Genomic DNA, 24,592 nt, shown 5'->3' with positions numbered 1-24,592 from the left:
GTACTTATGGCACTAATGATGTACTGATGAAAGTACTTATGACGATGTATTTATTATCAAGGAGTTTATTAAAATACACACGTAGGTAGCATCTCCATCTCAATGATTGATTAACTGTCTCTTCATGTCCAAGAGAGCTATATTTTTATTCTGTTTCATAAGTGAGTCTGGACCTGCATCTTAAGCTAAGCTTCAAACTACTCAATCAATTAATCAACCACTGTTGTTGACTCGCTGGGTCCCCATTCCATCAGATCAGAAGTCCCACACTATAATCATTAGAGCAATAGCAGATTAACAACATATTTGCTGTACTCTATCCTTGATGTACTCCCACAACTTTCAGTACTCCATTCCTCAATATATATATACTTTAAGTTAGCAATGCACCTCTCATCTAAACTGTAAATTGTACCTGAATAGGCTGAGGCTGCTGAGATAATGCCTGCTGAACTTGAGCTTGGGCTTGGGCTTGGGCTTGAGCCTGAGCCTGAGCTTGAGCTTGTTGTTGAGCAACCAACTGTTGCTGTTGTGCTTGCTGTTGTTGTTGCTGCTGCTGTTGTTGCTGTTGCTGCTGCTGCTGTTGTTGTTGTTGCTGCTGCTGCTGTTGTTGTTGAACCATTTGTTGCTGGACCATCTGTTGATGTTGCATCTGTTGTTGGTGTTGCAAGGTAACAGCCATACCTGTAAGCAAAGTTTAATAATTAACATCGTTTTGAATTCATTCAACAATTTTGTTAAGCACTAATATAATTATCTGATCTTGTGGTTTCTTTAACTCAAAAGATAGTTATGAAACCAACTTAGAAAAGTTTCACTTTAAAATAAAGAGAAGCCAACAAACTAAAAAATTATGGATAGAATATTAATTTGGTGTCTAATAAACAAAATGCAGGTCAATGTAATTACTTCCGTGAACCCTGATTGTAGTTGCAGTTGGCCTACCTATGATAGGTGGAGGTTTGGGCTGAATTAACTGTTGTTGCTGGTAAGTGGTGATCTGCTGAGGAGACATGACCAGTTGTTGTTGCTGAGGCAGCTTCTGTTGCTGCATCTGCTGCTGTTGTTGTTTCATCTGTTCCTGAGTCATCTGTTGAGGACTAGCCACAATCGTGCCAGCACTTGTCAGAATCATCCTGAATCACACATATGCTCATGTACTTAGGTAATGGCCAGTATATACTCAGTTAGGAGGTACACTACCCAGTACCTCTATGATGAGTTAAGATAAAATAAGGTTCAATCAAGCTAAAACTCATTTTATTAGATGACATTTTCACAAAAAGTTTTGTGTATGATTAATCAATTTGTTTTAAACATTTTTTAACGGATAAAAATAGCTTGTCCCTAAAAAAGTGAGTCAAATAGAGAAATAGATAATTTTACGAATTATTTGAAAATGGTTTTGCTGACTTACTTGAGAAATTTACAGTACAGAGACTAAAATATACACTCATAAATATCACAAAACATAACACTGATATTTTGTCTCGAGACATCTTCAGAGAGTAGATTGAAGCGAAATGTCAGAGACAATACCAAGAGTGCAAGGGCTTATAGATACACAAGCTACACAGCTGAAAACTGACACTCCTTCATATAGGACTCTCGATAGAGTTTTTGATATAGTAATCATTGGATTGATTAGATATTGGCCATCAATCTACTCTTATACTAGGGCAAAATATCAGCGCTGTGTGACTTGTTGTTGATTTAATTTTCTGAGTGGAGCTAGCTAACTCCAATCCCTATGTTTTATAGCTGGATAGGCCTATGCCTACTCACTTGTTGGACTGCAGTTGCTGATGCTGAGGACTACCCATGGTCTGAGGCTTTGTCTGGTTGGCCGCATCTGCTTTCTGTCCCCCCACCCCAGCACGGATCATCGGCTTAGCTCTCATCTTGGCCTGCGTATCAAAGAAAAAAACCCTTAACATTTTGCAGAGTTTCAATCAATTTTTCACACAATTAATTTTGGTACTAAGCCTCTAATTCCTTATCAAATCATTTGTGCTCTAAACTTGTTGTGTGCTGTTATCTATCTGAAATTCTTTTCTTGGATTCAGTTCTTCCTTAATCTCTAACCTAGTGCTCATTCCCCCCAAAACGAATATTATATCGGTTCAAAAATGTCATCTCAAAGAACTCTTGGAATAGCCTAGTTTCTTAGTCTTATTCTCAAAATGTGTACCACAGAATTTTCATAATTGAATAGAATATTTCTTTAATGCCTTCATTTTATACTCAAGAAATGATAATAATTTCAAATGTCCAACTCCAAGAAATTACAGAAAAATTGATTTATTTATCCTGTTCTCAAACTGTGCACACAGTATTCAAACAATAGAATAAAAGGATTTTGATTTTAAAATTATTTTAAATCCATAATAGGTGGACTACAACTATCTTTGTGACCACAGTAAATACTTAAAATTACAGCAGATGCAAATTTTCAAGAAGTGTACTTTAAAACTTTTGAAATTTAATCTTGTATAGTTGGAACACTATCAAAGTTTCAAGTGTCACAAAATCCAATGGTGTATGAATTGTGTTGCCAACCAATTGCTTCAAAACTCGATTCCTAAGTTTAACCGGAGGACAGTACCTGTGCTTTCTGATTCTGCATCTGCGCCTGGGTGATGTGTTGGTTGACAGCTGTCTGAGTAGACACTGATGAGGCAGGTCGGATGGCTGGCTGGTTGCTAGGCAGGATGTTACTCAGTTGGCGGACTCCTGGCTGACTACCTGTCAACATCAACTCGATACTTAACTAAAGAGGTGGGGTTGGGATTAATTTCAAGTACAACAAATTGTGAAAATTCATAGACTGGGCCTATATAGCCAAGTAAACTGTTATACAGAGATACATTAATTCTGAGTGCTCATATTTCCGAGTTACATCTAAACTTATCTTTTCGGAGCGACCAATTTCAAGTGCTGACTGACTACGTTCTAGACTACTGGTCCCAACTCCTCAAATTTTAGAGCAGTCAGGGCTAAAAACATACTTTTTGTCAAGTCAAGTCAAGACAAATAAATCTTTATTCAGACATACAACAATGTGTACATGAATGCGTCTTAATCTTAAACTATAACTAATACTAAAACCATTTGTCCTAGTCTGGTGGACAAAGGTGAATCAGATAACTGTCATAGCCAAGCTAGAAAGCATGCAAAGGCTCGGCACGCTACAGGCCACTGGAGCCTTCAGGAGCAGTCCATCAGCTACTCTAGAAGTCGCTCTTGGGCTGCTACCACTGGATATCTTCATCAGATCTGAGGCCCTCAAGGCGGCTTACCGTCTGAGGGTTTCAAATCTGTGGAGGGAAGGCCTGTCAGGGGCAGGCCACTGCGCCATTGCTAAGACTTTGGCTGAGTGTCCTGTGCTTGACATGACCTCGGACTTCCTAAGCAAGGAAGCAGTTTTCACCAAACCCTTTAATGTTGAATTCCGCTCCAGAGATGAGTGGAAACATCAGGAAGGGCACCTCCAAGATATGGAGAGCTTCGTCTGGTACACAGACGGCTCCCTAATCGATGGAAAATCTGGTTTTGGGGTTTACTGTCGATCACCCAGAACAGAACTATCAGGAAGTCTGGGACAATACTGTACCATCTTCCAGGCAGAAATCTATGGCATCTTGGCTTGTGCCAACCTAGGACTAGCCAGACGGTACCAAGACAAAAGGATAGTGATTTTATCTGATTGTCAGGCTGCTCTCAAAGCTCTTGACTCAAATGAAGTCACCTCAAAACTGGTCTGGGAGTGTTTCAACACCCTCTGCAGACTTGCATCACAGAACTCTGTAACTCTCGGCTGGGTCCCAGGCCATGTAGGCATTGGCGGCAACGAGAGTGCAGACAAGCTGGCAAAAAAAGGTGCGAGCATGCCACTCTTTGGACCAGAGCCATTTTGTGGCATCAGGAAAGCGGCCGCTAAACATGTAATAAACAAATGGTCCAGGGGACAACACCTTGAGCGTTGGCGTAATTATCCTGGACAATCACTTGGAAAAAAACTGCTCTCAGAACCTAGCACCCCCTTCACTCGCTGGCTGCTAAAGCTGGGGAGAGGGCAGGTCAAGCAGGTACTTGCTCTTATCACTGGACACAGCCATTTCAGGAAATATCTCCACACTCTAGGAATTGTCAATGACAAGCAGGAGTGTCGACTTTGTAATCAGTCCGATGCGACTGCTAAACACATCATTCTGGACTGCGATGGACTACGGGCTAGGAGAAGGGCTCTGTTTGGTCTAAAGCAGCCAGGTGATGAACCAGACGCTAACATTGGGCAAAAGCTCCTGCACCTAGTTAGGGACACAGGTATAGGCTTACCCAGTTAGTGGCAAGTGGGATGCACAATAAGCTTCGGTTGACGTGCTTGGACCTTGAGTCCACCCTCACACAATCAATCAATCAAAACCATTTTCCTGATCCATTTTATTTATTTTACATATTTACATGTTTATTTACATATTTTAACATAGTGCAGTAAATTCTTCAAAATTTGTCTGGGTTACCAGTATAGATTTGATGTCAGTGGACGCTATAAATTATGAAAATTATGATGTATTAAAAATTAGGTATTCTAAACATAGAATCATGTTTTTTGTTAGAGCATTGACTATTAATAGTCAAAGGTTAAAGTTAAATTGATTCCAACTGAGACCATGAATTAAACTTTAGTTTAGTGAGGTAATTTTACTTGAAATCTCTTTTACAGTAATTTTACTCCAATGCCATTCTTAATAAAAAGAACCATTGTCTTACAGTCAAAATACTTCATTTTTTCAAACTGTTTTTACCACAGCTGTATAACTGTTCCTAACATATTCAGATGAAGAAAAATGTATGCTGTGTTGCCATGCATCTTTACCTTTAGGTTGTATGTTGTCTGATGAGTTGCGAGGCTTAGCCCCCACCACAGAAGTTGTGTTGCCGCTGACTGCGATCTGAGTCAGATTAGGCAACCCTCCCTGTACTCCACCTGTGTACATCAATAGTGACAAAACTCATTTGAACATGATAAACCTTAATAGGTTATTTGATAATGGCAGTGCAGCTGCACTATAATGATATGCTACCGTTCAGTACCCTGAATAGATTCAAGATTCAAGATTCAAATAGTCTTTATTCAATATATAACATATATGAAACATACATGTATCTGAATAGAGTCAAAATCTATATACAAATCATACACATTAAAACATAGATCTACGCAAATGTCCATTATGAAAAATAAATGGAAATTCAAATGAAATATTTTGTTTTATCTACAAATTCTTGTAATGAATAAAAAGGATTTTTTACTAAGAAATCTTTTAAAAGTTTTTTGAATTTTTTGAAATTTGTCTCCTGCCGGATTTTTATTGGTAAATATTGTAAAAATTTCAATCCTGCATAGGTGGTTTTCTTGGTATAATATTCTAATTTATGCTGAGGCAATCTAATTTTTAACCTAGTATTATAGTTATGCCCGGGATTGGAGGGTGTTGTTAGTTCCCTTTGTTTCAAAAAGATTATGGTTTCAAGAATATATAAATTATACACAGTTAAAATGTCCAATTTACGAAAAAGATTCTTCACTGAGATGGTTTTCCGTAATTTCATAATAGTGCGAATTGCTCTTTTTTGCTGTTTAAGTACTTTATCAAGATTTGATTTTGTTGTTCCACCATAGACTGTGATTCCGTATGAAATGTGGGATTGAACTAATGAATAATAAATAATTTTTAAAGTTTCCAAATCACAGACTCTGGACATCTGTCTCAGAGCATAGATACCAGAAGATAATTTGTTTACTAGGTGATTGATGTGATCATCCCATGAGAGATTTTCATCAATGATTAAACCAAGAAATTTAGTTAGGCCCACTTGATCTATTCTATCTGATTTTAAGAAAATATTTGGCTCGAGTTTGACTTTTGATTGTTTGGTTGAAAATGATATTAGGTTTGTTTTCTTTTTATTTACTAATAGATTTTTTTAATACATCAAGGTATGATGCAATAGTGGGTAAGGAAATGAAATTTGTTTAATATCAAGTTCCAGTTATCCTGTATTTGTAATAGACACAAGTTCTGACTTGTAAACTAAACTAAAATTCAAAAGAAATTGTCTAAATTAGCTACCTCTAATAAATTCAGACAATACTTTTTTTAACTTTCATATCTTAGACCTTTTTTTTGTTAGAACAGAATTTTTTGGTGATAAATCTAAAATGTATCTAAACAGTAATTTTGGTAACCTACATTATATAAGGCACGTGAATGTGTGATTTATTGATTTCTAAAGTACAATAGCTTTCAATTCAATTGACAATAAGCCGTCCCACCTTCAAATCTTAGGACATGAGCTCTAGCCCGGAACAGTTTTACATATTACTTCAAGCTAAATCTTTAGTAGCATCATGTTGTCAATTATATCAAATTAATTGGCGATTTAGAGGGAATTGAAGAACTGTGATAGTGACTGACCATGCTGCGTGTGTATGGACTGTGGCGGAGGACTCTGTATAAACATGGGCGTGGTGCCGTCCTGCTGTGTAGCGCCTCGGATGAAGATGGGGTTCTGCGTAGTGAGCAGAGGCTGTGGTGTAGCCCACGCGATGCCCTGCGGCAGGCCTGTGTTGAACTGCCACGGAGAGAACTGCATCGGCTGCGGTGTATTCTGCTGCACGGTGCGGCCGCCCTGGCACGTCGCATACTGCGTACATTACACAAACACACTGTAGCTACTCTACCGTGCCACACTCACGCATGCTACACCCACCACTCACCTCTACAGCCACTGTACATTAGACGTGAAGCAGTTGAGTGAGTGTAAGGAGAACTTTTACTTTAATTAGTATATAAGCGCAGGTTAGTTTTCTGAAAGACTAAAGGGGTTTAACTTGAGCCACGCCCTCAGCATATAATTTATAGGCTGAATTTTACCGAACTTGAAGTACCGTACACGTATTAACATCTATTAACATTATAGCTAAACATACATTTAAACACAAAATTTGGTATTCAAAGTGATCAGATACTATCTCCTTACTGAGGTTAGTGTTAACGTTTAGTGTACCTGTATTGGCAATATCTGCTGTCCCTGGCCTATGACACCAGAGTGTAACTGGCCTTGAGTGGCCAGCGCTCCTGACTCTGATGTTTTCAACTGACCTCCAGCCACCACATTGACACCTTTCATCTGATAACACATGCGCCACACTACACTCACACTACCCCGACACAAAAAACTAGGGATGGGCCGATTCATACTTCCTAGATCCTAACTTTAGATATGATATTAATAATGGAAACTCCCACGATCACAATGAAATCATGATTATTTATGTTGCAATTGCTGTGTAATCGTGACGAGGCTAAAAGTCGCGTAGTGGTAGGAACCCAGCTGGATTAAAAGTCGACGTAGTAAAGAACATGGCTTCCTTCGTTTTTGAGCTAGCTTGCTTGTTCCCAACAATTGCTCAAAGGATTCACAGACAACCCTCATACTATCAAGATCGCTGAAGACATCTTACAAATTTGCGAAATCAAAATTTCTTGATGGAATCACTGTTGTAGGTGGAAAACAATGAAAAGAAATGTAGCACTCACAAAGTATAAATCACATTTTGAGACTAGATTTCTTTGGTCTAAGGCGTCAACTGAAGTCCATCACCAGTTCATGGACATGAATAAAGTTAATTGTTTAGACATACTGTATAAAATTGTGCAAGTTTGTAGGCCGGCTGCGTTAGTTCATGAGTCTCACTTGAGGTAGTAACCAAAGTTGGGAGAAATTTACATGTGGATGGCAGTATGAACTATGAACAAGAGATTGCCGAACTGATATGGAAATCTATGTCTTTAGTTGTATATGACAATCATCAGCAAGCAAGGTTTTTTGAACTTTGGTCATGGTCTTTCTTTGGTGATTAAATTGAAACTGTATAGCCTCTTTGTTTTTATTTATTGTATATCGTTCTTTGGTTTGGAATCGGAACTGCAACCAAGAATCAAGTGACCATTTAAGCGTGAGGATCAAACCATTTTGGAATCGGCCCATCACTACAAAAAAGCATAGCAATTAAATTAATGGTGTTATGACATAAAATCCCAAGCTTAAAACAGGCAACACACCAAACATTGAAAGCGTTTATTTAGCAGCCCATACCATCGTGAGCAAAACATGCTTAACATGTATAGCTATTATATACATCAACTTAACAATATACAATTTTATTACAATTATTAAAAATTGTTGGGGGAAAATAAATTTTTGTAAAAATATTTCTCATATAAGAAATCCCTCACAAATAAATTATTGTAATAATAGCAAAATGACCATAGCGTCTAATATTAATTTTAGGTCTTCATTCTTCTCTAAACACATTTTACTCTTAACTTTTGAACCAATTACATTATTCTGTTATATTTAATTTCTTCATTTTACAGTAGTACTTATAATAAGTCTAAAAGTCTCGCCTATCCCACAAGTGTTTCATGATTTAAATATTTTTAATTTGGGTATTGAGCTTGCAGTCAGCCCACCAAAAAATTAGAGTCCCCCAAAAGGTGCATAATAAATTACCACAACACTGTTACTGTATTTTGACTTAATATGGTACTAATTTACAGAGCAGAATTTATATTTATTTTTTAAATTTTGTTTTATAGGTTTTGGCATTTTTAGATTTTAGTAAGAGAACAGTCCAAACCCATCATAAAAAAATCATCTATAAAATATGACCTGTTAAAAAAAAGTTGCCCCTAGTCCATGAGTGAAAAGAAATAATTTCACTACAGTAGCGTTAGTATTATTACAAGCTACTGACCTTTTGCATGTCCTGCTTGTTGGAGTGGGCAGGCAGGATGTTGGGCTGACTACTACCCAGGGCAACCTGACTGATGAGCAGCGTCTGGTTGGTGGTGGTGGGGATGGTGGCGTAAGACGGGAACGATGCTGAAACACACACATTGGCATCACAACAACTCATCAATGCTATACAGTACACTATCCCTCTAACACGTTTGAATCTGAAAAGCATCTTAGTATAACCTTAAACAACTGATACAACTATATATTTCATCCCCATGTAAAGGTTGTTGTTTTTTAATGAAAAAAGGTTTAAATGAGTCATCAACAGAGTATGCTGATGTAAATTCCTGATTTCTATTGAATAGGCCAATTTTTCAACCAGATAAACAGATGGCATGATTGTTACCTTTCGCATCATTTATGTCACATCCTATCTTAGTAAAAAAAGATGGCTGGAATCTAATTTTACACATGTACGAATGGCTGATTCAACTGTGTTTTTTACAGTAAAAAAAAGGCGACAGCAGGTCAGTACGAAGAATGGAGGTCTACTTCAGTATTCAAAATTCAATGGTATAACCTTTGACTATGTATTGAACTAGAAATCCCTACAATGAAAATCAGCTTAAAACTTACTGTAAATTATGACGTAGTTTGTGTCAGATCAACTATCTCTGTAAGAAAAACTAAGGAAGGAAATTTTATTTTAACAGTAGCACACTCTCAAAGTGGCTCATTTGCTCCAATAGAATACAACATTGTTTACATATGGTTCACACATAGTTTTGTTCATAGTTTAGTAAGCAAACAAGGCTACCTGTTCATCTTCTAGCATTATTCAGTACATACAGATGTTATTGCAGTAGTCTTTTTTTCAGCACATTATTGTAGTTCACTAATTTTGCACACTTGATGTAACACCACTTGATTTTGCCCCAGTAATATCACTAGCTAATATCAATATTATTTCTAAGATCAAAGTCTTTTTAATCAAGGTGAATCGCCTCATAGCTTGATCACACATGCAATGTGGATTCTAAAAAGTGAAACCCGCCATAGCCCAACTGAAACATCAGGTAGTTTTCTGGGAGTGGGAACCCCTTGAATATAGCTGCTTCTACTCACTAGGCTGTCCCTGGGTGAGCTTGCCCTGTGTGATCATGTGAGAGGCCAGTTGGTTGGGCTGGAAAGGTTTTCCAGCGGCTATAACCTGGATGGAGCCCCCAGGGTTCATGCCAGCCGGGTGTAGAGCTATGTTGCCCGGCATGAGTAGTTGGCCACCCTGCGTGCTGTACATCTGCGGAAGATATGGCTGCTGAATAACCTGCACCTGCAAAACAAACACAGGTTAGACCTACCAATACTGATCACTGAACCAACATAGCTAAGTCGTAAATGTGGAGAGGTTCAGGTGAGCAAGAAAGTCTAGGGATTTTGGAGCCGAGTCTAGGCTAAAAGCTTGAGTGATCAAGCACTAAGTTAGAAAATTGAAGTAAACGGAGCTTTGTTGATATTACCACAATTGTGAATTGTGTCTGCAAAGATTACACCATCAAGGATTCACGCTTCCACTGCGATTGGGATGGATGATAATAATGTTTCCACAAACATGGGAGATGTTCACGATGTATAAACCACAACCATAACAAGTTATGTTATGAAGCCATCATTATTAACAAATCCAAATCATTAATGTGATGATCAATAAATGTTTCTTTTTCTGCAAAAGTGTGTCAATCATGACAAATTAATATAAATCTATTTTTCATGGGTTTGTGTGTATTTAACATGTAAAAGAAAAACTATGTCCCAACTAAATTTGTTAACATACAGAACCCCCAATAATAAATAATTTTGACAATTTCAAAGATCAGAACACTGTTAGGTAATTTAAACTAAACATAAAAAGTATTAGCAAGCAAAAATACAAACCAAAAAGCAATAAAACCATTAAAGTGGGCCTACCACATTTCATTTACAATTATTGCAACTAAATTCAAACAAAAGTTCCCGATCGTGATTAGACCTACATTAATTCCGAAGTTCCTACATTTACAAATAATCATTAACTACAAATTAAAATTACATTCACCGAAAACTATAAATAAAAACAATATTTCATTTCTCAATTTTGAGGGAAAAGGAGTTGACTATAAACCAACATGATTTCTACAAGACATGCAAATAAATAGCTACATAAGCAAACCTCCCAAAAAAGTAATAACAATAGGTTTTTATCACTTTCATCACAAACTAACATCATCACAGTATACTGCTAGTCGTAAGCATCAATTTAGACTACCCTAACATAATCCTTAATTTTTGTTTAGCCTGTCTGAATTTAAATATTACATTTCATATTAAAGTAGAAACCTAAAAGCAACACAAAATGTTTCTTTACAGTACTAAACACATTCCAGAAAATTTCTATCAAGAACTATGTATGAAATGACATGCTCATGCACATACCCGACCACTGGCCCAGTCGCTGACCTGCTGTATCTGACCCTGCTGCGGGGCCGGGGTCTGGGCTTGTATTGGATGTTGCCCATGCTGCAGTGTGGACATTGTGGTGATTGTTGTTGTGCCTGACAACATCAAATGTCAATTAACATCGGATAAACTTTGTATAGAAAGCAACGTTGTAAATATGTATTTGAACATTTTGAAAGTAATACATTCTCTTAATGAAAATAACTTGGGAATAATTTCTTAGGAATGGAAAGATAGAAAACTAGGCTCAAAGTCAATTTAAGTCAGATACACCATGTGTATTTGATTTATGTCGCTCATCTGACAGATTAAGTCGTAGAATGATGGACTGATGAACATGAGACACCAGGTTCATCATTACAACCTATATACAAGAGAGTATGTTTACCAGACTGAGGTGTGTGTATTTGCTGCATGTTGCCAGGCAGTGCCATGGTGCCCAGAGGTGCTTGCATGGTAGTCAGCGTGTTGGTACCACTGCCCTGGGTCAGCTGATTGAGTGGTGCTTGTGTCAGCGTCGTCTGCCCTCCCTGCTGCAAAGAAATGGATCCTGCAACCAACAACAGTGATGTGATTCACAAATCACCACTTTAGTGCATTTATCTTACTCTTCTATCAGGGTTATTAATTTTACTGGTGTGTAAAAATAATATACATTATTTCCCCAGTATGTTAACATCTTTCTGTCACTACAACAGCCATCTGTTGAGTGCAAGTAGCTCAGAGAAGCTGATCTGCTGACCAATTTTAGTTTAGTTTATTTTTGTTTTAGTGGGTAATGATACTACAACACGGACGTTGTTTGGATCTGTTTGGTTTGTACTTTAGATGGTTTGAATGACAATATATTTCATCTTACAAATAAATAGGTTGTTTTGTACATTTGCAGTATAGTCTGTCCGTTTGGCTATGATACCCAGAGGATTAGGAACCTTCTCGGAACTCAACTCACCCTCTCAACCCGTTCGTCGGGCTGGCAGGAGACAAACAGTGACTTACCGACTTTCACAGTCTCACAGATCTGTAACTTTTTATTTTAAGTTAAAATAAATTGTTCTTTATAAATTTGAGTTCTAAATGGAATTCCAAAAATAATAAACCCAAACATGACGTGGATACATAATAACTACGATCTGAAAGTAGTACAATTACTCTGAATAGTCACCGACTTTCAGATCGTAGATATTAAGTATCAACATCGGGTAAGGACTCATTATTTTTGGAATTTTGTGTAGAACTCAAATATATAAAAAAAACAATTTTTTTTAACTCAAAATCCAAAAAAATGCATATTTGTGGGACTGTGACAGTAGGTAAGTCAACTTTTTTATCAACGGTGAGCGGGTCCGGAAGGGTGAGTTGAGTTCCGATAAAGTTCCTAATCCCCTGAGTATCATAGCCAAATATAACAATTTCACAAACTGGTTAGCTGGCATTATTGGGTCCGTACTAAACCTAATGTGTTTCAATCATTATTTTTTAGAGTTCTACATGTACAATGTGTGGTATAAAAAGAATCCATTCATTTGGTACTAACATCTGAAGGTTAGTATTGTTTTCATATTAACGGGACAAGGGACTAGGGACTGGTAGGTAAAATTTTCCTGTCTTTCTAAATAATAATTATTACTTTGCAAATTATTTTTTTTCACTTTCAATAAAATAAATTCATCTATCTATCATAGAAATTAAAAAATCATAAGTAGTCAGGACCAGTACAACCATGCGACCAGAGTATTTATGCCGATTATGCTCTATGCTCAGACCTGGATATTTATGGCGATTATACCCAGAAGTAAAATGCTAGTAGTGACCATATAAAATTTTGTTTAACATATTTTATTATCATTTTACTATCCTTACAGGGTAATAATTGCAAAAAAACATCTCAATCTTCTCTAACTTTAATAAAAATTATAAATACCCAGTTTTTGGGTATTTACCCGGGCCTGGGGTAAATACCCGGGTAAAAACCCAATTTATATTTACCTACCCACTGGGTATTTACCCGGCCCACATCACTAATTGCACAACAATTATTTTGTTAAAACATCACAGCAAGTAAAATATCCAAAAGAAGGGTGGTTTGGACTTTTTCAGTTCAAAGTTTTGGTTCCACATTCCAAGTTCCTAAGTGACCAAATGTGTCTACAGCATGTTCCAGGTAGTTAGTTGCAACTCACCCAGCTGCATTGTGTTCCCCTGAGACTGAGGCACTTGCTGCATCTGCTGCTGTAGTTGCTGCAACTGCTGCTGATTATTCTGAAACACACACATTGGACTGATATACTGTAATGACATTTCTCCTGTGACAGAAAAATCCTTTGATCATTGAATGTTAGGTACCAAGACAAAATGTATATAAACTGACTGATGAATTTTTTTTCCATGACTAGTCAAAATCTCACTGGAGGGTGATTTTGTATTTAGTCAGACCGTTGTCAACTTCAAATGTTAATTAAGTACAATTTTATCTGGAGTTTGACTACCTCACTATCAAAAATATAATTTTGTATGCAATGATTTTTTTCTATCCTGGGAACGTTTTTAATCATCATGGTTTTTTCTCTTTTTATGTCCCAACTTCATTCACATCCTGCGAAGCTAGCTCTAACCCAGAACAAGCAGAGCTAAAGGTGATTGGTGGGATTTGAACCCAGACCTCAGGGACCAAAGTTCCACACACACTACCACTACACCATCTCGCTCCCCAATCACTAAATACAGTAGTGAGAAGCTTAAATAAATCTTTCATAACAAAGAATCTAGAGATTCATAATATTCTCAATTCTGGAATTTAAAAAGTGTTTGTCAGGTGTTCATACCTGCTGTACCTGCAGTTGTTGCTGTTGTTGTTGAATGTTGGCAGTGTTGACTATCAGTGCAGAAGGAGTGACCCCTTGTTGTTGGCCCCCCTGTTGCATCATGTTGTCATGTTGTTGCTGCATCACCTGTTGCTGCTGTTGTTGTTGCTGCTGTTGTTGCTGTTGCTGCTGCTGTTGTTGCTGCCAAACAACAATGAAAGGATTACTAATTGCTACATCTTTCCCTACCATGTTTAGATAATAATACACAAATATCTCTCCATTGGTAAACCACAGTAGAAAAAAATCCCAATCCTTATCAACCGATGGGTAAGTTTTAAGACACAATCCAATTGCTATTTAAAAGGTATGCAAACAAAAGAAGGAAATGATACCAAAAATATTTTTTGGGGAAATCTACAGAACTGTTAAAAAAATTATGCATACTACTATGTGGTCTGCATACAATATATAATAGACAAATGAAATAAAACAAACTCAATACAGACCTGTTGATAATTTAACATTTACAGGGAGATTGTGGCACCACTGAGAACATTAGTCACAGAAAGTTAATTTAGAAAATTAATAAAAATTAAATTATAACAATATTTTTATAATCTTATACATTTGTGGGTTAAATTTGGCCCATTAAAAAAGCATTATTTAAAAAATATAATGTTGGAATATAATGTTTGTTAGAATATCAAGTATCAGACTATCGAGTGCCAACAGCACTGTTTCATGTAAATCTTTCTGTCAAAATACTTAATAGTTTATCAAAATAATCACCTGCTGCTGGTGATCATTTTGCTGCTGCTGCAACTGTTGTTGTTGCTGGTTCTGTTGTTGTTGTTTGTTGGCATCGCTCATGTCGTTCATTCTGTCTCTCTGTTGTATGCTAAATGGAAGACTTGGATCTCTGACACTTTAGTTGGCAGTCATTTTTTCTGTCTTTTAGGGACCTAAAACAAAGAAAATTTGGTATAATTTAAACAATCAAATTTTGATTTTTTACTAATTGAATCACTATGAAATATTAGGAACATAATAATCCAGAGTAATTAATTTATCAACATAGTTAATTATCAAAAGATCTGAGCTATAAACTAACATAATTTTACGGGCAGAATCTTTGTATACAGCAACTTGTTACTAGTCTATTTAATTTGTCTTTGGGGTTTGTCTATCCATTAGCAATGTGTTTAAATTTTTATTAGGAACAGTCCTGGTCTTGTTACAACCTAACCTTTTATCAGATGGCCAGATTAATTGGTATGGTGGCTGATAAGATAAGCTCCATGAAAAATTGTTGTTTTCAAATTGTTGTATTCGTTTGACATATGTATATGCTTTAAAAGCATATCTTATTCCGTAAATTAAAAACAAACTAATTAAGAGTGTTGATTACTGACTGTAAACTGTCAAAAAAGGTCATTATTCATTTCCCCAAATCTATTGATTTTATTCAACTTCCAACAAACTTCTCATATTTGTTTTGGTTTGGCCACCGTCCATAGCCGAAAGGTTTATGTGCACACTGTTATCATATATCACAACACAGCAATCCCATACAAGTTTCTGTGTATTGAATTACACATTAAGTACAAAGTAGCACAGCCACTTCACTTGGGCCAATTCTGATTGGAACTCGAAGATAAATGGGTTACTAGTTCGTGTTCGACACTACATGATGGCGGGGGGAGGGGGGTAATGATCGTGGTAGAGGAGGGGGTGCATAAAACAAGCTGATGACAATGATTACCAGGGGGGATGCAGTTATAATGATCCGCGTATCCCCTCGCACTCCCCTCATTGCAACAACGTCGGCCAACTTCGGCCGTCCTCGGCTGTGACGGGCCCCTCGCCGCGGGAGGAAGAGGGAGAGAGAGGAGTGCAAGAGAGAGATACTACATCTGATTGTGGTGTTTTCTCTCTCACTCCGCCACGACGAGGAGTCGCGGCCGCGGGAGAACCACCTTCATCAGTCTGCTGATTGGCCTCATCCGATTACGTGGTTGGAGCGTCTTGTTACGGATTTTTTATTAGGAAACGTCTAACGGACTTCTGAGCAGTTAGAAACTCCTCCGAGGATAGTACAAAGAAATCCTGGCAAAATGAATGAACGCAGGTCGTTGACTGCCGACACTTAACTACGACACTATACACTATACACACTCTTGAAATTTACTTTTGTTGATTATAAAAATTATGTGGAATTTTTTATTACAGTTTAAAAAGTAAGGAAAGGTTCCTAGTGTCTGGTTGGATAGGTAAATGATTTGCCCTCATTGCATTTACCAGTTGGTGTCCAAAATGTAAACACACTTTAAATCCAAGGCTTTAAATCTCTCCAAATATATTGAGACAATCCGATAGTAAACCAATGGAAGCACCTTGAATCTGCGTACGTTTTCACTAACTCAGTCAAAATAGCATAGATCCCGGCACAATCCATTACATAGCTAAAGGAAAACTAGGATACTGTAATGTACGAATCAATTCAGAGTGTGTCAATTTTATGTTTGGTTGTCATGTGCTCATCGGTGAAATTTCGTAGGATTCATCAATAAACGGCAACGGCTATCCAGCATCACCTGTCCCCGTCTCCAATCTATATCAAAATACCTTCCATCTCACAATAGTCAATAACCCAAACAACTTGTGTGTTTTACAAAGTAACTGCTGTCGTTATTCCACCTAACCGAGTACGATAACATGTGTTTAATCATAATGTCTGATAGATACGACCGAAAACAATGTGTACACGAAGAGTATCAAGATGTTGACATCACGGAAAACTATTCTAAAACCACGACAAAATAGAACAGAAACACACAATAATTTGTAAGTTAACATCAACGAGGTATTGACTTCGCATCAATTACTCCGCGCTTGACAATATCATAGGAAAGGCTATAGTTAGAGAGCGTGACAGATGTGGTCACACAAGGTTACGTGTTCGGCTGTTTACAGCCCGATGGTTCGGAACCTACAGATGCTTGAGAGCGGTTAATTACTACTGTATTTATGGCTCCAAGCAAGGATAATAATATAATAAGATTATTACCATACTTCAAACTATCATTAAGTTGGGAAACTCCACGCACTGACACACACAAACTCGATTAACAAATAAGCAAACCATTTTTGGACGTTAAATTAGTAAATACTACAACTACTCCAATATAGGTATATAAACTACTGTTCCTATTTCCAACGTCACCCCAGTTGTCTTGGACGTCGCCTATTGTGGGATACGAGGACAAAGCCTAAGCCCCAACGCTCGAGAGTTTCAGAGCTGAAGAGCCAAATCAATAACGTATCGCCCGCTCGCGGGGCGTCGGCAGATTAGCGAGCGACCCTCGCAGCCATCCATTAGGGAGAGGCCGGGGAAACGTCAGCTGGCAACACAACAGTCTGTAGTCTGTAGTGTAGGCCTACTGCTGGGGGAATGTCACTAACATTGGTGGCTCTGCGTGGTAATTTAGCGATTACATGGGTAACAGGTCCAGCATAAAGCAAGGATGCGCGATTCGTTGTTCTGAAACGCGTTGGCAACAGTACGCTCTGAAACACGTGTTTTCGTGTTAAAAAACGAAGCTGAAACACGTTGTCATGTACACAAACCATAGCTTGGAACGAGTTTTCAGGCAACGGAAGCAAGTTATTGCTCAGAATACACGATCAATATACAAATCATGGCTCTTCAAAACGCTCTCCAAACACACCAGAGGCGCGACTCGAGCCAACTTTCCGTGTGCTAGAGCCAGAGGTATAGTGTTTCAGGTAAGAAAGTTTAATATCTCTACATATGAAATATGTTGCACTATAGTCGCCGGAGCTGGCAAACATTTTATTCGTAGTTAAACACAGTTTATTAAACGTATCTTAATCAGCGAAACTTTGATATCCGACTTAAGGCCGGGGCCACACTCATCTTATCTCGCTGATTTTTTTCCACGGGCGTTACCCGTGGGTTTGAGAGATACATTACGGTATATGGGGCAGGCCACACTAGAGTAAAAACGTCCGTGAACGCGTTTGTCAGTCTCACTGGTTTTACCAGCGAGACTGACAAACGGAATTGCACGTGTATTCTCTACTAACATCCCACGGGCGTTGCACGTAAAACTAGTCGCGGGGCATTGCGGCTTATGGGAGTGAACACACTCATCTTATCTCGCTGAACTTTTTCCACGGACGTTTCTAGTTTTAACCTGTACAGAGAGCGTGGAAGGGGGGGAGTGCGTATCACGTACACGGACGATTTTTATTGCCAGTGTGGCATACTCTATCAGTCTCGCTGGTTTGCCCGAAAAACCTATCTCGTAAGACGAGTGTGGCCACGGGCAAACTGTTTCACGTGCGCCGCACGTGAAAACGGAAAAACAGTCTCGCTGGTTGAAAATTACAAGTGTGGCCCCGGCCTTAACCGTACTATTGAACATAAACGTCTCGAAGTCTATCGATAGACAAACTTAGCTTAACCAAAAACCAAACGGTTTGCACCAATTAAGTTTTGGATAAATTAATTGTATTATAGTTGTAGTTTGTACAACGTAGTTGTTATCCAATAACTTATTACTCACTACTAACTAAGTAATTAGACCAATTTTTACACAGTAAATTTCAATAAACAATATAGCACAAAGCTAACCGCGCTAAATTGTTTGCCCTCACAATGAATCGATCTCTAGAGTGATTATCGGCAAAATGCAGATTCAACCGCTGATATTGTGGAGAGGCAGGTAGAAACTGTGGGGAGAGAGACAGGTAAACAATTTATTTAATGACCCGGCAAAGACAATGTGCAATTCCACCCTTATTTATTCGCCGGTCTTCGCTAGAATCTTCCCTGCACACCAACGCCCCAACAATCCGCCCACACAACCGACAAATATTACTTCCAACTCGACTGACTTCTGACGGTACCTAGTTAATTGAACTTGAAAAAAAATATTGTTTCGTATTGCTTACACACAGACAACCAAGTCAACCACCTATATCTCCATTATACGTCTGTTTTTGTTCCATCTAAGTTCACTTAATCCGGATAAAATTGTATGATCCATAACCTCAGCTGTGCTGGTGTGAATACAAATTCGTGATGATAGGAGCAAACTATTAAAAACAAATCAAATAATAAGTCTACTCAGCGAGCACATGATATGACAACGGCGTTCAGTTTGTGTTCGATCAACGTCATCCAACAACGATCCAACAACTCTAGTCCAGTTTGGTTATCCAAAAAAGCATTACAGTAACACTTTTAAGCATTACTTTGGGCTTATGGGGCTGTTACCTCTTTGCAGGCTTATAAATAAATATAGACTATAACAAGTAAAATTAAATAGTCGGATGGTAACGAGTGACCTACGGCTCATTCGGTTAGGGCCAGGCCTTGCTTTTAAGCAAATTAGGTGCGATTCAATGTTTCATACATGAAAAGTAAAAGTTGTAAAAATTAAAAAGGTAAATGTAAAAAGTAAAAGTTTAATGTTTTGTACGTAAAAGGTGTTTAGTGATGTTTATGAATCGACGAACTAATGTCTGATTTGAGCAATGAAGCTCTGGGTGAGCTAGTCATAGGAAATAGGAGACAAACAACCGTATTTTCCAGCTACAAACCTATTCAACAGCCATTTCATCAACCCAAATGGAAAATAATCTAAATAAAATAAATTATATGAAAAATAAAATATACGCACGGTTTGCTGAATGATTCGAGCGCTTTCCTACCAAAATACACGACAAAAACCCCTGCTGCAATCACCATCTCCAAACAAACTTGTACCACACGACGGAGCAATATTAAATATAAAGAGTAAATCAAAACAGAGCGGCTCGGTTTGAACCCCTCCACACCGCAATATGAGACGATAAGTGGCAGAACGAAACATGCACAATCCAGAATCCACCCCATGATCCTCCCAGCAAACATAGGCCTACGTCGGTTTGATTTTATAAGGTTCTATTGACGGTTTAGATAATACGGGGATCGATTCCATCCCAATTCACGATCATTAAAGTCGACTGAAATTCCAATTTGGCTTTGTTAAAAATGACTCATTTTATCTTATATGTAGGCCTACACATTGTTGTATGTAATAAATTCAGAAGTAATTATAAACCGAGTTTTCTGTTACTTTGCAAAACGAAAAATTTCTATAAAAGTCTCCTCCTTTACCATAAACTTAAACTCGTGAACTTTGTTCGTGTGAACAATCCCATCCAAAAATAATTATAGAAATCAAAGTGCAGGATTAATTACAGAATAAAGAGTAGACAAACTTTATTAAGTTTATTGACAAGTACAGTGTTTGTTTTAGTTACAGTATTGGTAAAAATATTTAACAGTGGGGCGACTTACTGTTTATGCTAGATTAACTTTAAAAGGCATAAATATACCGACACGTTATTGATTTAAAAATGTATTTTATGTTCAACAATATCCACATTTTTTATGTAATGTCACTAAAAGCACAAAAGCTTCAGCGACCTATGGTTACGCGAAACCACGGTAGACAGTATTGACCAGTTTGGAAAGCCGCGTGGTTTTGCGGTGGCCACTCACGACGGGGCTTCGTTACGCTGTTGATACTTTGCTGTGCGAATGGTTTTGGAAAGCCACGAAACTCGCCCAACTGTTGGACACAATATTCGCGATTAGTCTCAAAAGGATAGATGCATGCGCATTTTATGCAACACCGACATCAACAACTGTACATTTTTTTCAATCAGAGTGTTAAGTGATATTCACACTATTGCTCAGTCTACGTATAGTTGCCATAAGTTAAAAACGATTAAAAAATGATGGAGTCAAGATAAAAACAACTCGTAGCTTACAACATATTACTAAATATTAGCCTGGAACAATAGTTAAATGGTTAGTGTTCGCCTCATAATAAGGCCATTCCGATCCTAATAAGAGTCAAAACAGTTTTGACGTTTCAAAACTGAACCGAGATGATTACGGATGGCCCTTGATGATAGGATTCGGTTTGTTCGTTTGTACTAACATTTTTATACTCTAATCTTGATTTCAAGTAAACCCCCGAAGCGTTCGCATATTGAAAGTCAATCAGCGATAGCACTGGTAACTACTTGTTTCAACCATGTTTATTTTACCAAGCAAACTCTTGTTTTGAACGTTTCAGCCAGTCCAAGGCCCTTTTGGTAGTCCACTCGACAAGATCTATTCAAGAATTGTTTACAACACTCTATAGCGGGCGTTTGGTGTCCACTTTCTCCCGACCCTTCTCACGTACACAAAAAACTCGCCACCCAGCCGCGCTGCGCCGAAAAGCACAAAAAAATAGTGTCTCAAAGCTACTGTAATGTATGTACCAGTATACAGTACCAAGCTTTCATACGTTCCGGTTTTCTACGATCAGCGGATTCTATCTTTGATCACTTGACGGACGATCAGCGGATTCTATCTTTGATCACTTGACGGTTTTTATCTTTGAGACGCTCACCGGTTCCGATTTTTTGGACGCTCACCGGTCCCGATTTTTGAGGCGCTCGCCGGTTTTTATCTTTGAGACGCTCGCCGGTTTTGATCTTTGAGACGCCCACTGGTATTGGTATAGCCTTTATCACTGTATACTATTAAATCAGTGTACGATCAATATAGCCTATTAAAATCAATTATCTCACAAATTTAAAGCGAGTGTGTATCCTGGTTGCACTCTACTAATTACAACTGTTTAACAGGCTAATCAAGCTAGTGAGCTATAATCTACAAGCGGTAGAGAAACCTGAGTGTTGAAATTCTTCATAAACGTCAATAAAAAGAATTCTTTCCACATCGATTCATAAAAATTATGGATCAAATTCTGGAAGCTGCTACGAATCAAAGTTTTAGTTACGTAGTGCCAAACAAGAAAAGGGAACTGAGTAACGAAAATAATATAAAAATAAAGCGCGGCGGTAAACAAACAGACTTTTTGTGTGAACTAGGGCCGTCCCACTAACCGGATTCCAAAATGGAACTAACATAAGCAAAAAGTGGCGAGAGCGGCGCGGGGGCTCTGGACTCTCTCCAACTCCTGTCCTGACCTTCCTACACTCGGAGTCGGCGGAGCTGGTCGATACAAGGCGGTCCTCCACCTCACACCTACTGCGCGGCGGCGCGGGGGGGGAGGGGAGAGAGAGCAGCATCTCATCTCACTCTAGCTTAGCAGCTAGCTCGCGTACCGTGCACCCGCACCGAGCAATCGTATATGAATTGATGGCGATAGCAAGTACGAATGGCGGTCGAATTCGTGAAAATACTGAATAAAACTTTACTTTGGATGTATGATAGCCTAGATCAAAGATGTTGTGGGAGATGTCCTATAAAAAAGATAACGCCTAGAAAGTCTTATTAAAAGTAAGCATTACATCGGTTTAACACACTACTGAAAGACAAATAAAAATAACTCAACTGACAAAACTTGCTCAAAATTAAAAGTTGTTAGCGCTGAACGGAAAGGACAGGCTTCACGCGAAAAGCTTCAAAAAAGATCCTAAAGAGATCGCTGGGATAAGAGAACAAGTAGGTTACTATTTTGCCAAAAATGCCTTCAAAACTTCTTTGAAACACGTAAATAGCACCAGCTAGTACAGTACCTACAAAAATTAATAGTAGATAACTAAACAAAAGCACATAATTTGTAGATACGGAATTTGATCCGAATGCCGACTTGTTTTGTCTCTAGAGAGGTAACTAAGTATTAGTAATCTCTACTAAATATCGCTAGGTAGTTTAGGAGGTACCAATGCTAAGAATTGACTTAGAATAGTGCTAATAGAAGTTCCATAATCTGAGCTTGGGCTTTCTGTTCGCTTGTGAAGTTGGTTAGTGAAGAAGTGCACGGATGTTGATTCAATGCTTTTCTTTTTATTATCGGCCAAATTTAATAATAGGCTTATTATTTGGTTATACATACCACAAGACAAGCGATAGGTTACAATTAGGTCTGACGCCTGACTTTGTTTAACTCAAGATATCCTTCTTATTCATTTGACAATATGCCTGCCCTTGTTATGAGATAATTTCTGACACTGCACCATTGACTATATATACCTACAGGTATATATAGTCAATGCACTGCACTATTTATATGTTTAACCATAGCTACAGTGACAAGACAACCTCTGACATTGTAAACATGACTACTGTATGACATTGTGATGTGTATGTGTGTGGTGTGCTATTTTTTTAACTGAATGTGCTGAATGCAGCTAGGGTGAAGGACGAATGATCTTCACATAGCTTTGCTAAGCTGGACCAGGATCATTCATCAAAACCCATGATCGAGGACACCTGGGCCCCCATTTCAAACAAATCAATGATATTATTAAAATGTGGATCTGAATACACCTGATATATCAACAATGATTATTATTATCTTTAGTACCCTATATGGACTTTCAAGGAAGGGTTGATTTGAATGTACGTTTACAGATATGAGAATGCAGCAGAATAAAAACTAAACTATAACAAGATTTTTAAGGAATTTTTAAAGTAAAAGCAAGAGGAGAGGAATGGAGAGATCAAAAGAGATATGGTCGAGTACAGCTTAAGAGGGTGAGTAGGACAGGGAAACTAAGATGGATTATAGGTTTTAAAAAGAATGTAAGGGGAAAAGAGAATTTCCAGGAAAATGGTGTTGATGAAGATAAGAGAACAGGAGATCTAGAGGAAGGGTATGGATATATGAGGTGAAAATGGATGTGGAGAAGAGGTGGAGGAAGAGATTGTATGTATGACTTGTCAATAACCTGTAATACACTTCAGAAGCCATGTAATGTATTAAAAACCCCGCAACACCCTCAAATCTAGTATTACAGTGCGTTCAAACAGCCATGGCACCTGAGGTATGAGGAGACCCCAAGGGTTTCCATGGGCTCTCCTAATCCGTCAGGTGCCACGGCTGTTTGAACGCACTATACATTCTAAATAATAACTGTGAGAAGACCAGATATTGTTTTACTTCTTTAACAAAACATTCTTTAGTGCAATACAATATTTTGTCTTATGACGGTTTCGTTAATGCAAAAAATGTGTGTGTTCCTTTTTGTGACAGATATACACCATTGACTTTGAGACTTTGTACAGTACAAAAGTAGACTTCTTTTCTCATTCTGGTAACTTGGGCTTCTGTTGATATGTGTTGTGATGTTTGAGTGCTATAATGGACTAAATGTGTTTAATCTGATTTTAGGTTGGATTTTATGTTTTATATATGTGCTTTACTCTTCAGGTATGGTTACTCCACAGAACAAATGGTTTAATATTATATGGTTTCATCTGGTCAAATAACAAGAAATAAACATTAAACGATAAAACCACCTCCTTCATAAACTGATAGAATATTAAAATGTTATCCATAAGGATGATGAATCTATTTTGTGTATTTTAAATCTACTCCTACTCTGACCAATTGCATATCTGTAGTTTATGTTGACTTGTATTATAATAACACTTGAAAATC

General features: G+C 37.9%; 1 protein-coding gene across 8 annotated transcripts in view; it reads right to left on the bottom strand.

Moving 5' to 3' along the window:
* The window catches only part of LOC128991505 (polyhomeotic-proximal chromatin protein-like), a 52,225-nt gene that overhangs the window by 7,893 nt on the left and 19,740 nt on the right, over nucleotides 1-24,592 (bottom strand). For 2 of the 8 annotated variants that reach the window (XM_054414434.1, XM_054414435.1), the window contains exons 2-15: nucleotides 14,901-15,073; nucleotides 14,130-14,309; nucleotides 13,488-13,566; nucleotides 11,693-11,854; nucleotides 11,281-11,399; nucleotides 9,937-10,141; nucleotides 8,828-8,955; nucleotides 7,075-7,197; nucleotides 6,483-6,711; nucleotides 4,880-4,990; nucleotides 2,606-2,745; nucleotides 1,786-1,907; nucleotides 946-1,136; nucleotides 416-684 (exon numbers count right to left, since the gene is read on the bottom strand). In XM_054414434.1, coding sequence (XP_054270409.1) covers nucleotides 416-684; nucleotides 946-1,136; nucleotides 1,786-1,907; nucleotides 2,606-2,745; nucleotides 4,880-4,990; nucleotides 6,483-6,711; nucleotides 7,075-7,197; nucleotides 8,828-8,955; nucleotides 9,937-10,141; nucleotides 11,281-11,399; nucleotides 11,693-11,854; nucleotides 13,488-13,566; nucleotides 14,130-14,309; nucleotides 14,901-14,990 — 2,148 coding nt within the window. In that variant the 5' untranslated portion in view covers nucleotides 14,991-15,073. The remainder of the gene's footprint in view (nucleotides 1-415; nucleotides 685-945; nucleotides 1,137-1,785; nucleotides 1,908-2,605; nucleotides 2,746-4,879; nucleotides 4,991-6,482; nucleotides 6,712-7,074; nucleotides 7,198-8,827; nucleotides 8,956-9,936; nucleotides 10,142-11,280; nucleotides 11,400-11,692; nucleotides 11,855-13,487; nucleotides 13,567-14,129; nucleotides 14,310-14,900; nucleotides 15,074-24,592) is intronic. The other 6 variants (XM_054414438.1, XM_054414437.1, XM_054414436.1 and 3 more) reach the window with 6 other exon arrangements.

The sequence above is a fragment of the Macrosteles quadrilineatus genome, unplaced genomic scaffold (genome assembly GCF_028750875.1).
Source record: "Macrosteles quadrilineatus isolate MER2022 unplaced genomic scaffold, UCM_ALF_1.0 Scaffold_4__1_contigs__length_99947679, whole genome shotgun sequence".
Lineage (NCBI taxonomy): Eukaryota > Metazoa > Arthropoda > Insecta > Hemiptera > Cicadellidae > Macrosteles > Macrosteles quadrilineatus.
This window is presented reverse-complemented; position numbering and strand designations above follow the sequence as displayed.